This window comes from Phaethon aethereus, assembly GCF_964289735.1.
Source record: "Phaethon aethereus genome assembly, chromosome: 4".
In the NCBI taxonomy this organism is placed as follows: Eukaryota; Metazoa; Chordata; class Aves; order Phaethontiformes; family Phaethontidae; genus Phaethon; species Phaethon aethereus.
In genome coordinates, this window is record NC_138578.1 from 29642685 (window position 1) to 29656603 (window position 13919).

General features: G+C 42.9%; 1 protein-coding gene across 4 annotated transcripts in view; it reads left to right on the forward strand.

Annotated features, from left to right (window-relative positions):
* Positions 1 to 340: 340 nt before the first annotated feature.
* PPP3CA (protein phosphatase 3 catalytic subunit alpha) overlaps positions 341 to 13919 on the forward strand; it is a gene marked incomplete at both ends in the record, with an annotated part of 194898 nt that continues 181319 nt past the window's right edge. For all 4 annotated transcript variants that reach the window (XM_081999450.1, XM_081999451.1, XM_081999452.1 and 1 more), the window contains one exon: positions 341 to 398. In XM_081999450.1, the coding sequence (XP_081855576.1) occupies positions 341 to 398 (58 nt within the window). The remainder of the gene's footprint in view (positions 399 to 13919) is intronic.

A 13919-nucleotide genomic window follows, 5' to 3' on the forward strand; every position in this document is an offset into this window, starting at 1 on the left:
TTTTCCTGCCGGCGCTGCCTGACAGCCGCCCGCCGCGGGTGTTGTCGCCGGGGTCTTTGGCGGGGGGGGGGGGGAAAGAGCGAGCCGTCCTAAACAACCCGGAGGCGTGATTGAAAGTGAGCAATAATTAACTGGAGGAGGAAGAGGAGGAGGACGGGGGTGGAGGAAGACGAAGGAGGAAGGCACCGCGCGGCAGAGCCCAGCCGAGCCAGCGAGCGGCGGCGGGACGCGGTAACTTCGGCCGCAGCGGAGGAGCCGGAGCGCAGCGGCGGCCGCCGCCTCAGCCCGCGCCTGCCCTGCCCGAGCGGGGAGAGCCCCGCCGCCTCCCTGGCCGCCGGACATGTCGGAGCATAAGGCCGTTGATCCCAAGTTATCGACGACGGACAGGGTGGTGAAAGGTGGGTGCTGCGCCCCCGCCGCCCTTTCGGACGGGTCGTCCCGCCGTGCCCTCGGCTGGCGTCGCGTCCGCCCCCTCCTTCCCCGCCCCGGGCAGGTACCGCGGGGCCGGCCGCGGGAAGAGGTGGTCTCGGTCCGGGAGCTTGCGCCGGGCCCCGGTGGAGGGCTTGCGGCTTCCCTCGCCTGCCCGCCCGGCGCTACATTGCAGTATTTCCCCCCCTTCTTCCCCCGCCGCCTCCCCCTCTCCGCCTCGAAGGCGCTGCACAGGGCTGGCGTGAGAGAGAGGGGGAGCCCCAGCTTCCTCGCCCGCCTAGGGCCTGGGGAAGAGGGGGCAGGGCTCGGCTCCCTCCCCCAGCTCGCCTGCTTCTTCGGGCATCCCTCCTTCCTCCTCCTCCTCCTCCTCGTCCAGACCGCGCTCCCCGGAGCGCCCCCCCGCAGGCTGCGCCGCCGTTTGCCGCTGCCGTTCGGCTCCCCGCATGCAGCAGGGTGCCTGGAAGCCTCCCTGCGCCGGCAGCCGCCGCTCCGCTCCCCCCCAAACCAAGCCCCGCTGCCGGGGGACCGGCTGCGCTGCCCGGCTCCCCCCTCCGCGCCCCGCAGGGCCGCCCCCGCGGCGGGGATAGTGGGCGCGGGGGGGGACTGGACGGGACGTGGCCGTGGGCGCTGTGGGAGGCGGCGAAGGCTGCTTCCTCCTCCTCCTCCATCGCCGTCTCTTACTGACGGCCCGGCCTGCGTGGATGTGAAGTTATCCAGCAGGCGTACCGTGGCCGTGCACCCGCGTGTGCGTGCAGATGTGCGTGGGGGTGCTCGGCACAAACACGTATCGGCTCCATGATTTTTGCTCGGTTTCGAAGGTATGCGTGTGCTGCGAGCATCGGCCGCCTAAACACATTAGAGTTGGATTAACAACACACTGTGCCCTGCACTACGGACCAAGGTCTTATTTACCGGGGTAGTGCCTGATTTAAATTGCACATGTGCATTCCTCGGTGCGTATGAAGTGCCTGTGTATTTAGTGGCGTGGGTTTGGGGTTGTGGGGGTTTTTTTGTGTTGTTTTTTTTTCCTCCCCCTTCTCCCCTGGCCACATAGATGGATACACTTGGATAGGGTGTATTTCATCCTCTTAGGTTATAACCCGTATACCAATACAGAGTGTTATGGTGGAAATCGCAAACCCTAGATGCAGTGTGCATCCTTCCAGAACTCGGGAGGCTGGAAGTTGAAAGGCCTTGGAATTTATACAGTTTTGTATTTACATGAGTGTACACCAAAACTAAACACTCAATGTAAATATTATTCAGAAAGGTATATTATTTATATTTTGTATATATTTATACCTTTATCTGCCTTTTCCCCTCTTATTTTTTCTTTTTCCCTCCAAATGAAATTGTAGATCTTCAGATGTTGTAAGAAACATAATTACAAGAATGATAAGAATTTTTAAAAAACGGCTTGGGAATTCACTTTTACCTTCTAACATCAGGAATATTTACTGCTTGTTTAAGTAGTCAGTCTGTTATGTCACACTACGAGTAGGCTTTTGAGGACTGAAACAGTTATGTTTAACTGATGCTTATCTTCTGTAGAAACAACAAATGACCATCCTGTTGGGAAGACTTCTTTGTGATTATGGGGTGCCTAACTTTTTTTTTTTTTCTTTAAATCTTGCTTTGGTCCTAACACTTGACCAAATGTCCTGATCTTTGCTGTGGCAGAACCTCCTTTGGCTTAAGTAGATATTCATCATGAATAGGAATTACCTCTATATTTACAAACACCTCAGTGGTTTCAGTGCATCTTCATGTGTTTTATCAGTAATTCCTCTTTGCATTTTTCACACATGTAAGTATCAGAAATGGTGCTTTCAGATGTTTGAGAAAACTCAGCAGTATGTCTACTTAGATGTTTTTGTAATGCAACTAAAACAGAAGTCAGCTTTGCTAAACTGAGTTAAAGTGTTGAACACAAAGAACAAAACATGCTGCTTAGGTGCCCATCTCACCTGGTAACTGCTGTCTCATAATGTCAGTGTTTCACCTGGAGATGTGAAGATTTGTTTAACCGCTTGAGGCCTTTACTAAATATTGAAATCCTTTTAAGGTCTTAAAATAACATCTAAGGAGAGTAGTACACAGTAAACTGATTCTTAATAGGATTATTCTTTGCTGTATCATAGGCACTTCACACTGCCTTCATGCAGACTGTAAGGAAATTGAGTAAGAAAACAATTGGTGGTGGTAATAATAGAGATAGAAAAAGATTACTTTGTTCCTTTCCTATAGGATGTGATTTGTACCTTCTCAAGATGAGCAGCTGAAATAGGTGTGCAATGTTAAATGAATAAGAAATAATAATAATAAAAAAAAGGCACCCTGTAAGCACCTATGCAAGTAGTTGGAGAGCCTTGATCCTTGGTATTTTAGAGAGGAAAAACAGATATCCTGATGTTGGTGAGATAGAACCTGTGAAAACAACTTTTTATTTTTTTAAGGTAGAATATCATATAAAACCTTACTTGGAAAGGAAATGTTTTCAGCACATGGATGTAGGCTCTGGATTAAACTCTCTGTTTGCATGCGTGGGGTTTTTTTTGCTTGTCTTTATTGTGTTTCGTTGACTTTTTTTTTTTAAATGCTTTCAGTTTGCTGGTGCATGACAGGAGATGTCTCCGTCTAACAACAGTTCTGAGCTGGCTGGTGAAAATCCTGGCTCGGCACAGTTACGTAACGTTGGGGTGGGTTTGAGGAGGTGACGGTTCCAGCAGCTTCGTGCAGATTGCTTCTGGCTGCCTCTTCTTGGGGTTGCCGTGGGCTGCTTTTTTTTTTGTCTCCTCATGCTTAAAAAACAAATATACTAAGAAGTGGGGTGAGGGCTTCATCTCACTCTAATTTTGCTTTGCTTGTTGAATTGTCTGAACCGTGTTTAAAATGATTCAAATCAAAAATAAAACATGCTTTTGGGAGAATGGGAAAAAGGCTCAGAAGACCCCAGTGCTTGTAAGGTTTTGGTCTTTTTTCACCTCTGTTATGCAGCTTGTGCACAATTAGATTTGACAGCTGGAGTAGAATTAAAGGGAAAGAAGATCCTGTATATGAATCCAGATGCTCCAGTTACAGTTGGAGAAGTAAGTTTTTGGTTTACTGTTGTGCTCCCCTTTAGATGGGACATATATTATGATGCAAAGTAGACAATTCACCTTTACTTTCTGGATTTTGTGGTCCTATAGAGGAGCAGCTCTTTGAATAGTCAGTTGACTGCAAATAACCTGTACATTCAGAGGTTCGCGGGATCAAGGCTCAGGACAACATACTGTTGCAGTAAATGCTGACTTGGCGTACTTATGAATTAAAATTCCTTGCTTTTTTGTTAGAGGTATGATGCAGCCTTCAGCTGGACGGAGCTATCTTTAAGTTCTTGTTCTCCTTCTGGACTGAGAAAGCTATTCCTTATCCCCACTGCTTTTTAGTCCTGAGAGTGGCCAGCCAGAGCGTGGGCTTGGTTGTTCTTGTGAAGGTAGGAATACCTGTTCAGGAAAAACTGGACTGAGGATACTAGCTCATTCCTCATGGGTCACATAACAGCTGTCTGATGTCAACAGCTTTTGGTCACTACTGACATTAGCAAGATTTGAACTCCACAGACCTGGAGGGAAAAGCTGTGTATCGTGTTACTCGACCTCCTCAAAACATTCAGTGTTGCATTACTGCCTTCTAGAAATACTGCTCTAAAGCAGAGTAATCCTAAATAAAAACTTTGAAAGTGAACTGGAGTAGTCATGCAAAGAAGTATTTATTGGAAATCTTGCTGTTAGTTAGGTACAATGGTGGTTTTGATTCTTCTGGGCAGGTCAGATGGTTATGCGTTTTGGAGCTGTTTGTCTGTGGGGGATTTTTGCCTCCTCCCTCCCTTTTTTTGTCTTTGAAGGAAGGTGGAGTTTTAATTTAAATCCTTCAATCTTGGCTGTTTAGATGGGCTGCTGCCATGGCTTGTGAACCTTGGTGTTGGCAATTTCTTTTCCTCATGTGCATTGCGTGCAGTGGTGTACACAGTTATAGCAACAATTGACAAGACCCCAAAAAACCTAGACGCTGGTCTAGTCTCTGAATTTCAAACCACGTCATTGTTAATGGTCTTCTAATGTTCGGGCTGTCAGTTCTCTGTAATATGATATGAATGCCAGCTCATGATCAATATGTTAGCCATCAGTGTTAATTTCAGATTCGTGAAAGGTAAAATTGCTGTCAATAATGAGAATTAACAATGAAGTTTAGAGTTTCCATTAGTCCAGGGAGACTTGTGTGTACTTGCTGAAGGCTTGTGCTCCAGGCTGGAATTCAGCATCGGTGTACTGCAGAAGCTTGCCTCAGTCTCTCTGTGAATCAAATGCCATTTTTCCATCATAGGTGTATCCTGCAAGTGCTGGGCTGCCCTTCTGTGGTTTTGCAGTAATTGTGTGATGGCCTGAATGTCAGTAGCATTGGTGAATTTGGTATATGTTTTGGTGTAAATTTGAGTGTTAGGAAACCTATGAGAAGGATGACCGTTACTTGGATAGTTACAGCTGTCTGATGACAGTAGGTTAAATGGTTATGTGCCCCTCTTCTGAGGGTGCTGAAGATTTATTATCTGCCTGATCCTGACAAAGGAAAGGAAGGAGTTGCTTTGTAGCTGTTCCTGTTGACGTAGGAAAGCTCACTCTATTATTCTTTTAATTAATATATCCTTGTAGTACTTTGGAATGTACTTGCTTGCTGTGGTGAAGCCTTCATCAGGGTTTAAGGAGTGTTATGAACTAGAGAATCCACCTTCAGCTATGTCAGAAAGGTGGCACTAGTGCAACTGGGGATTATCTGCTCTCCTCCATCCACTTTCACCTTCATTTGGGGGGATGGATGTTCCTCCACCTCAGCTTCGGTAACTCTGTAATCACAGATCCCCTGGTACCTTCATGAAGCAAGCCATATGAGATGCAGCTGAGAGCAGAAAACAACTGAATATGCTTGCATAGGCTTCATGGTCACTTAGGAAAGAAAATAAGGTTGGCTTGTTATTTTCTTACATGTAACCGCTTTGTTCTTACCTTGGGGTCAAAACTAAGTTAATACTTGTAAGACCGGTGCGTTCCATCAGCTGGATGCTGCTTGGGTATTGCAGTCTTGGTGTTTGTTACACTGCACAAACCTGTATATATATGTGATGGGTATATATAACACTTGTAAAGGATTGTGGATGTAGTAATGAGAAACTGAAACAAAACCAAATTGCAATGCCTGACAGTTACGCTTGTGTAATAAAGCTAGTGATTTATTTTGATCTGTGAACTCACTGAGCCTCTGAGTCATTAAGATAATTTTGTAAATAAGGCCGTTAGCAGAACAAGTCTCTTGCTGTATGGGCATAGGGGAAAAAATTGTGCTCATGCTGAAGGGTGCCTTTCTGATGTAGTTATTGCTGCACTGCATAGGTGGGAGGCTTTTCTCATGCTCCGTGTTATGAAAGTGGCTTGCTGGGCGTGCTGAGTCTCAGGGCAGATATGAGGTGAGGGACAAAATTGCCTTATCTGTGTGTTAAAATACTTTTGTATGCTGCTGAATTCTACATTGGCTAAAGCTGTCTTCTGTTACTTGCTCTTTTTGGCTGAGCCTAGCAAGAGGGCTGGTGCTTTTGATACCACTGGTGGTGGTGAGAAACTTGAAAGAGGAGTTCATGCTGGATGTTATCAACTTTTAACTTAATTGGAAAATGTGAGCCAGTTGAGGTCATTTTCCATAGAGGGATGTTGTGGAGAACAGTTGTTTCCTCTCTGCTATCCATTCCCAAATTGAATGGTATCTACTTCCATTGCATCCATCTCACTTAGAGATGATAGATGTTGCATGGTTATGCTTGCTCTCCTGAGCAGGTCGTGACAGGAAGATGAAAAATATATTTACCTTTGATTACATAACTTGATGTTGTAAATTATTTTTTTGTAGTTCTATGACTTCCAGAACTCTCACATTCCTTCCCGTCTGGTATTTCTGAAGGGATTTTCTTTCAAAAGTAATTTTGGCTAATGTCAATAAATAAGTACCTGTAGCTTGGATACTCTAAACTCATAGTCTTTTTTTTGTTTGTTTGTTTTGTTTCTTCTGTTTTACTGAGTGACTCCTACTTAAAGGACAAAAGCAGGACTATAATTTAAATGTGGTACTTCATTTAAATATGAATATTAGTTAGTCCAAGGCTTCCCAGTAATGTTGAAGCAGCACCTTGTGGGGGATAGTTCCCTCTTTAAAGCTATACAGAATGTGGAGAAGAGTACTTCCTTAAGAGTGTTTTAAGACACAAAGGTACTGCTTAACATTTTTCTCAAGCGTGCCGTAAAAGAAGCCGCAAGTTTCTGAAGTAAAAGCCACTTCAAATCATCGTCATGAAAAGGTGCCTTCTTACATTCTTTTGTATGTGGTTTCACGAGTCAAATGCAGGTTACAATTGCATAATGTTTCTTCAGTTGAACTCTTAAATAATTTCCTGCTCTGATAATCAGTCATTTACCTTGACTTTCCCCCATAAAAGATGATTTTATGGCTACCCAATCAATAATGGTGGAAAGCGTCATCCCAGTTCTCAAAAATGTTACAGCGTATGTGCAGCCTGGTTCACGTAAGTGCGTGGCTCATTGAGCAATCTGCCACTCAGATTGTAGGTTCAGGTGTCGCTGAAGTTGTACCCCAGGTGCACTCTTGTTTAAGTATTGAGTAGAGGAAGAGATGGAAGATTGTATGTAGAGACACAGGGAGACAATAAGTGCTATGATGGTAAATTTTACTTGGAAAGATAAAAATCTGAAGTACTTATTCCTACCCTACTTACTCCCCCGCCAGAAAGCTGCTACTGTTGAAATAACACCTCCAGAGTAGTACCTCCTTGACAGTCATGTATGTGCATTTTAAACTGACTATGGTATCTATTTTTATAAGTGAGGTTAGGCATGTTAACGTTGATATGGCAACACTGCTGTATGAGGAGAACATAACTGTCTTATTTAAGATTGAATTATGATGCCAACACAACCTCAAACTAATTCCCAACTAATACCATTTATGTTTGGAGATGGAGAAGGGAAGGAGCAGACTGGAAAGGCACAAGAGGTCAAAAACAGTGTTTTTGGTTAGAAATTAATTCCCTGGGGGTTGCATCTGCTTAAGGTGGAGATGACATTCTTTCCTTTTAGGGTGTGTTTCATGAAGGTTTTGAAAACGTTTAGTTTGAGGATTATCTACCACTTAAACCTTCTTCTACTTAGAAATAAAGCTGTGCTGTACTGAACTTCTGTTGCAGCTTCCTTTTGTTTTGTTTGTGTTTTTTTTTTTATACTTTCTCCCTTTTGTGTTTCAATACTCCCTTTCTTCTCCTGTCTGTTCCTTTCCTGCATTTCTGCAAACTTTTCTCTCCTTGTTGTTCTCATACCTATTGCTAAGATTGTCAGGCAGCCTAAGTGCTGCCTGGTAGCTGTGGTTTGGGTGCACGTACCTAATGCAAGAGGTTCACTGAACACTGGGTCTTTCCCTTGGTGGGTCTATAGGCGACTGTAGGTGCCTGGGGAAGCACGTGAGAATAGAGGAAGTATATTCTGCCTCTTCCTCAGACTTCTGTTGTAATTCTGTAGCCAGCTGCTGCCTCTGTAGTTTTCTTTTCAGTGAAAAGCTCCACTATCAGGGTGCCAAGCTCTACCCCACTTGTCACAGAAGGATGTCTCTGTTTAGCAGTTCAGCTGCTGCTTGCAGGTTGCTTAACAGCAAGATTGAAAACTCACAGCGTGACTGTTAGTTTTAACTCATGTAGTTTGCAAGAAGCTCCGAGGGCGAGCGTAGACGGCGGCGGTTTTTGGTTACCTTGGGAAGAGAGGTGGTATAAGCAGTCATGCTTTGGTGTCTTTGCAACCAGACAGAACTTAATTAGCAGCAGAAGGGAAGATTTGGTGAAGCTGGTAATACTTGCTTGAAAAAAGCCAGAAGTTCAGCACAGATGAGTGAACTTTAAAACCCCCACCTTAAAACTTAAGCATAAAAGGTGCGGAACCTAGTCTGCATAGAGATTATACAGAATCTTTGTGGAAGAGAAAGAAGGAAAATCTATGCTAAAATACGGTTGCCATCTTGGCAATAGTAATAACTATTTTTCCATCTTTCAGATAGGCATATATAGCTTAAAAAAAAGAATTTAAGTCTGATGCATTATAGGGCTTTTAAAATTGAGAAGTGCCATAATGGGATGAAAGAGGTACTGATGGAGACAGGTATCAGTATAACAACGCCAGCATTCTACACCATATTCTTTTTTTGCCATCCCACCTTTCAGGGGCACGGAGCTTAGGCATTTTATTGTATCAGATTGGTGTTGGCCAAAATGCTTTCCTTGATTTGTCCTGATTGTTGCACAATGTAGAACTGATGGAGTGGAGCAAAAAAGAAAAACTAACCTGCTGTGGAGCAAATTTGCTACAATGTTGGCTCTGATACCTGCTAATTGTACAAAAATATCAAACCTGCACGGTGTTGCCACAAGAAAGGAAGTGCACTTTGAACTTCTGATTGGAATGGTGAAAATACCATGTGTTAATAATGGGTTATGCAGATGTAATGCGCAGACAGTCTTTAACACTCACTCTGGGCGTTGTTCAATAGACTTAATTAATAGAATCCAAACTACAGGTTTTTGGCCTAATTTAGTGTGTGATTAGATTTTAATTTTTAATTTAAGCTTTTGTGAGTGTCTTTGAAGGTAGGTCATACAATTTTTTTAATTTTTTTTTTTTTTTTTCTTCTTTTAAGTTTGCTGATAGTGACAGCTCAGTAATTGTGTGGCCGGATAAAGCACAGTTCCTGAGTTGTTCGTGTTTTGAAGTAACCATCATTTGGAAAGAAATCCTTTGCGATCTAGATAAATGACCCGAGTGAGGAAAAGAGGCTCGGCTTTTAACATGTTTTCCACTGCTGTGTTTGGTTATAAGCACATGTGTAACTATTATTTTTATCTTTGTTGGATAGGGATGCTTAATTTTTATTTTTCTTCTGCTGTGGCCATGTTTGTTACTTGTTACCGAGTCCCAGATTGGGTGTATGCTGTGTATAATTAGGTGGTAGTCTTTTCGAAGTGTTTGGCATTCCTCTGGAAGTGTTTTTCTGTCCTGAAGTGGAGAAACTGGTAAAATGAATACTAGTTTTCTTAAATCAGTGATTTCCTAGGTAACTAGGGGGAAAAAAAAAAAAAGCAGTGCAGGAGCTTGTGACTTCTTACTGGTCTATAGTTCTATATGGGTGATTTGGAGGGGAAGGCACATGGCTAGAGAGGAGCATATACTCATGATTTTCTCTGGAAATGACATGAAAGTACTTGAAATAGTATGTTCCAGCTTCTGTGGAGATTTTCTGTGGGAATACATGCTTCCCCCTAGCTTTTTCTCCATCTGTCACAGAGTAATGCTCCAGTAGAGAGTGTTGTATCTGAATATTCTTTCTGCATGTATATATGTGTGGGGTTTTTTTCTCTTTTAACCTTTTCTTTGTATTTGTGTATTTGAATCCTTAGGAAAAATCTGACTTGATTCACATACAGTACAGTTAACAAAGCAATTAAAAGCTTCTAAAAGGGGAAGCCCACCCTGTTGTTGGCTCCAGAGGAAAGATGTTTCATCATCCACTTTTGACTTGAGATAGTTTTACTCGGCACACCTCTTTTTAACAACATATTTGGGATTTCTTGTCTGAATTATGTCTTCATTACTGGAAAAGACAGTTTTAGTAATTTAATACCTTTTATTTATCATTGTTTTTTAAGCAGTTTAATGTAGTTGACAATTTGAATGCAGAACCATTCATACAAAATCCCTTTCTATCCCTCCAAACACAAAAAACAACCCATGAACAGAAATTAAAAAAAAAAACAACATGATTTAAATAATTTTTTAGTCTTTTTTTTCCATGACACTTGCCAAGTTTTGGTTTGATGTAGATTACGATGGTCATACTGTGTTACAGTCTTTGAAAAAGTACAACTGGTCATTTGCTACAATGACACGAACAGCTGTAGTATTTTATGATAACAGCTGGGAACAATCTAGTTCCCTTCAATAATTTTCTTTTATTGTTCCTTTCATGCCATTTTTAAAATGAGAAAGTGAGATTATTATATTTGTTCTCTATTTTACACCAGGGATTTCTTCATAGGCAGTGGTGGCAATTAGGTATCAAAATATGGCATTGCTGTTTGTGACTTGGAACATTTCCCTCTGCAGGACCTGTTTCATAACCCACTGAAATCTGCGGGAGTTGGAGTCTTTTCATTAACTTGAGCAAACTGTGAATCAAGTCGTCATCCTAGGACTTAAAATTTTGGCCTTCCGCTTCAGTGCATGGTTTCTCTTTGGTTTAAACTGCTTTATCATAAGCTGATCTTATGCTGCATAGGACAGGACAGCATTAGCTCTTCTTTTAACTCTGAGCAAAGTGCACTTCTACTTTGCAGTGCTCTCATTTAGCAAGTGAAAAGGGACTTGTCTGTTTATAGGTGGCTGGTTTTCCAAGGAACAGTTTGCTGCTCTGTTGCTGTGTCTTCAGAAGTGTAATCTAAAACGTTTGCCGTATATGTATGAATGGTTGTTTTTTATCATTGGAAAAACAAGTAGGAACTTTTCTCATCCACAAATTGTTTTCTGTGTTCCCTTACAAAGGAATTTTCTTCAGTAATGAACGCATCTGGGTTGCCTTAAATAAAATCTGTTTAACTTATTTTTCTGATGTAACAGAGTAAGTCTTAATATTAAAATCACACTGGTGGTACTAAAGATGTATATGCCAGGTCTGTGTGGGAGCATTATTTTCTTCCCTGAGAGACCTGCTGTTCTGCATCACACAAGTGGTGGTGTCTGTAGTTACTAGAGGGGAGCCCGATGGCAATACAAGGTGTATTGGGCGTGCGGCTGGAGAGTTTGGGAGGAAGGGAAGAGCACAACGGGCAAGGGTATGTGCTTTCACTGCAGGAAAGTGCTACTTAGGGAATCCTATCTAGTTGAGAAATCGGCAGCGGAGAGCTGTTTTAGGAGTGCTTTGCCTAATGGCTTGTATCGGCTCAGGTGAATATCTTCGAGGTCCCTGTGTGCAGCAGGGTGGGAAGCTGTGCGGTAGCTGCGAGGGAGCTCAACTCTATCAACAAGCAGAGAACTGGCAAAGGCAGTTGGTGAAATTTTTAGTTGCTCGTATACTCTTGTCTGTATAAACCCAAGTTTGGTTTAGATTATCAGTGAATGATCTTTCTGCATCTTTTTTAAGAAAAGCTTCCTCTGATAAAGTGCTTATAGTTTCTGTTAACTGTAACAGCTTTTAAGCTGTTTTTCCTTACATTATCAGTAGTAAGAAGGGGAAAATGACTTTAAGATGCTATCTTTTGAGCATATGGAGATGAGGTTAGTTTTGGTGAGGGGGGGAAAGGAAGAGTGAACTCCAAAAAACGTATTTGTACTACAAAGGGGATGAACATGCATTCATTTCAGTTGAGAGATTAGTTTTGGCTCCTGGGCTGTTGACTACCTTAGCAGGTACAGGTTTTTTCTTTGTCGTTTAACCTTCTGCTCGCCGCTCTGCTGGAGGAATAATGTGTCCCTAATATTTATGAATCATGTGTCAAAGTCCTTTTCCCGGTCACTCACAACTGAAAAACATGAGCTCTATCAACTTCACAGATGCACAGAATGGTTGAGGCTGGAAGGGACCTCTGGAGGTCATCTGGTCCAGCCCCAGCTCTCTTGGCCTTTCCTCATAGGAGAGATGCCTTCAGTCCCTTAATCATCTTAGTGGCCCTTTGCTGGACTCTCTGCAGCTGCTCCATATCTTAGAGTTTCTGTATGAAATCTAAATGTAAATAAAAGTTCATTTATACATATAAAGAGCTTGCACATTAGGGTATAGCACATGATTATCCTTTGTAACAGGGTACTGCTCTTCCCTGGAGCTCTGAATCTCAGGTGACACCTACCTCACATGTAAATACTGTCTGTTTACCACGTAGATGATGAGGGCTATCACTGTTGTTAACAAAAGTTTCAAATGCATGTGAATTTTTGTGTATCAACCTTACATCTTGTATCCTGTTGTCACAGACAATACTTCACTGTAGGATGTTGTTTGTATAACCCAGGCTGATCTTAGAAGTACTGCCAGTCAGAAAGTTACTCTGCAGATATCTCTTTGGTTTATAATCCAGTTGCTATGGCTTCTGAATACGTATTAGACTTCCCCCCACCCTGCCCTGTACTTACTGGAGTTGAAGGAGACAAGAGTTTTTATAGGTTGTCTTAGAGAATTTGCCAACAGCCTCCTGGGCTGCGTTAGGAGGAGCGTTGCCAGCAGGTCGAGGGAGGTGATCCTTCCCTTCTCCTCAGTACTGGTGAGGCCACGCCTGGAGTGCTGTGTCTGGTTCTGGGCTCCCCAGTAGGGGAATGACATGGACATAATGGAACGAGTCCTGTGCAGGGCCACAAAGATGACTATGGGACTGGAGCATCTTTCATGTGAGGAGAGGCTGAGAGCGCTGAGGCTGCTCAGCCTGGGAAAAGGCAAGGCTCAGGGTAATCTCATCAATATGTGTAAATACTTGGCTGGAGGAAATGAAGAAGAGGGAGCCAGGCTCTTCTCGGTAGTTCCCAGTGACAGGACAAGAGATAATGGGCACAAACTGACAACTGGATTTTCTGGTTTTCATATACTGGCACAGGTTGCCCAGTGAGGTTGTGGAGTCTCCGTTCTTGGAGACATTGAAAAGCCATCTGGACATGGTCCTGGGAAGCTGGCTGTAGGTGACCCTGCTTGAGCAGGGGTGTTGGACTAGATGACCTGCAGATGTCTCTTCCAATCTCAATCGTTCTGTGATCATCTTTTACTGGACTCTTTTAAATGGATAATTAAAGCGCTGCGTACCGGTTCACAGGCCTTTTGACTAAACACGACATACAGAAATCTCCCTTTAAAAATGAAAGGTTGTATCTGCTCATGAGGTGTTCTACAGGAAGAATGCTTTGTGTGATTATGAGGACTCACCATAAAAATACTTAATTTTGAAACAGCAGCAAGAGGTATTGCACTGGGAAATTATATACTTTTTTTTTTTTAATTGATGCATCTATATGTAGATGGTAGTGTTGCTGGCAAAACATTTGCATAGATCACTCTTGACAAGTTTCAGAATCTCCTGGGCATGTGTAGCTCCAGAGTTTGGTGTACCTTGAAAGCAGGGGCAGACAGCATGTTCACTGTACTTTGCTTTGGGCAACTGTAAGAAAAATGGTAAAAAAGCTTTTATATTAATCTTTCATAGTTACTACCAATGCTTCTGACATGACCATCAGAAAGGTCCATTTTTCTAATTACTGGAAGGAGTGGTTATCTTTTACTAGTCCTTGGTTCGTCTGATTTTTCCATAGTGACATGACAAATAAAACTGAGGGTGATGTCAATCAATTAAAAAACTTTGAAATTAGTAGTAATGA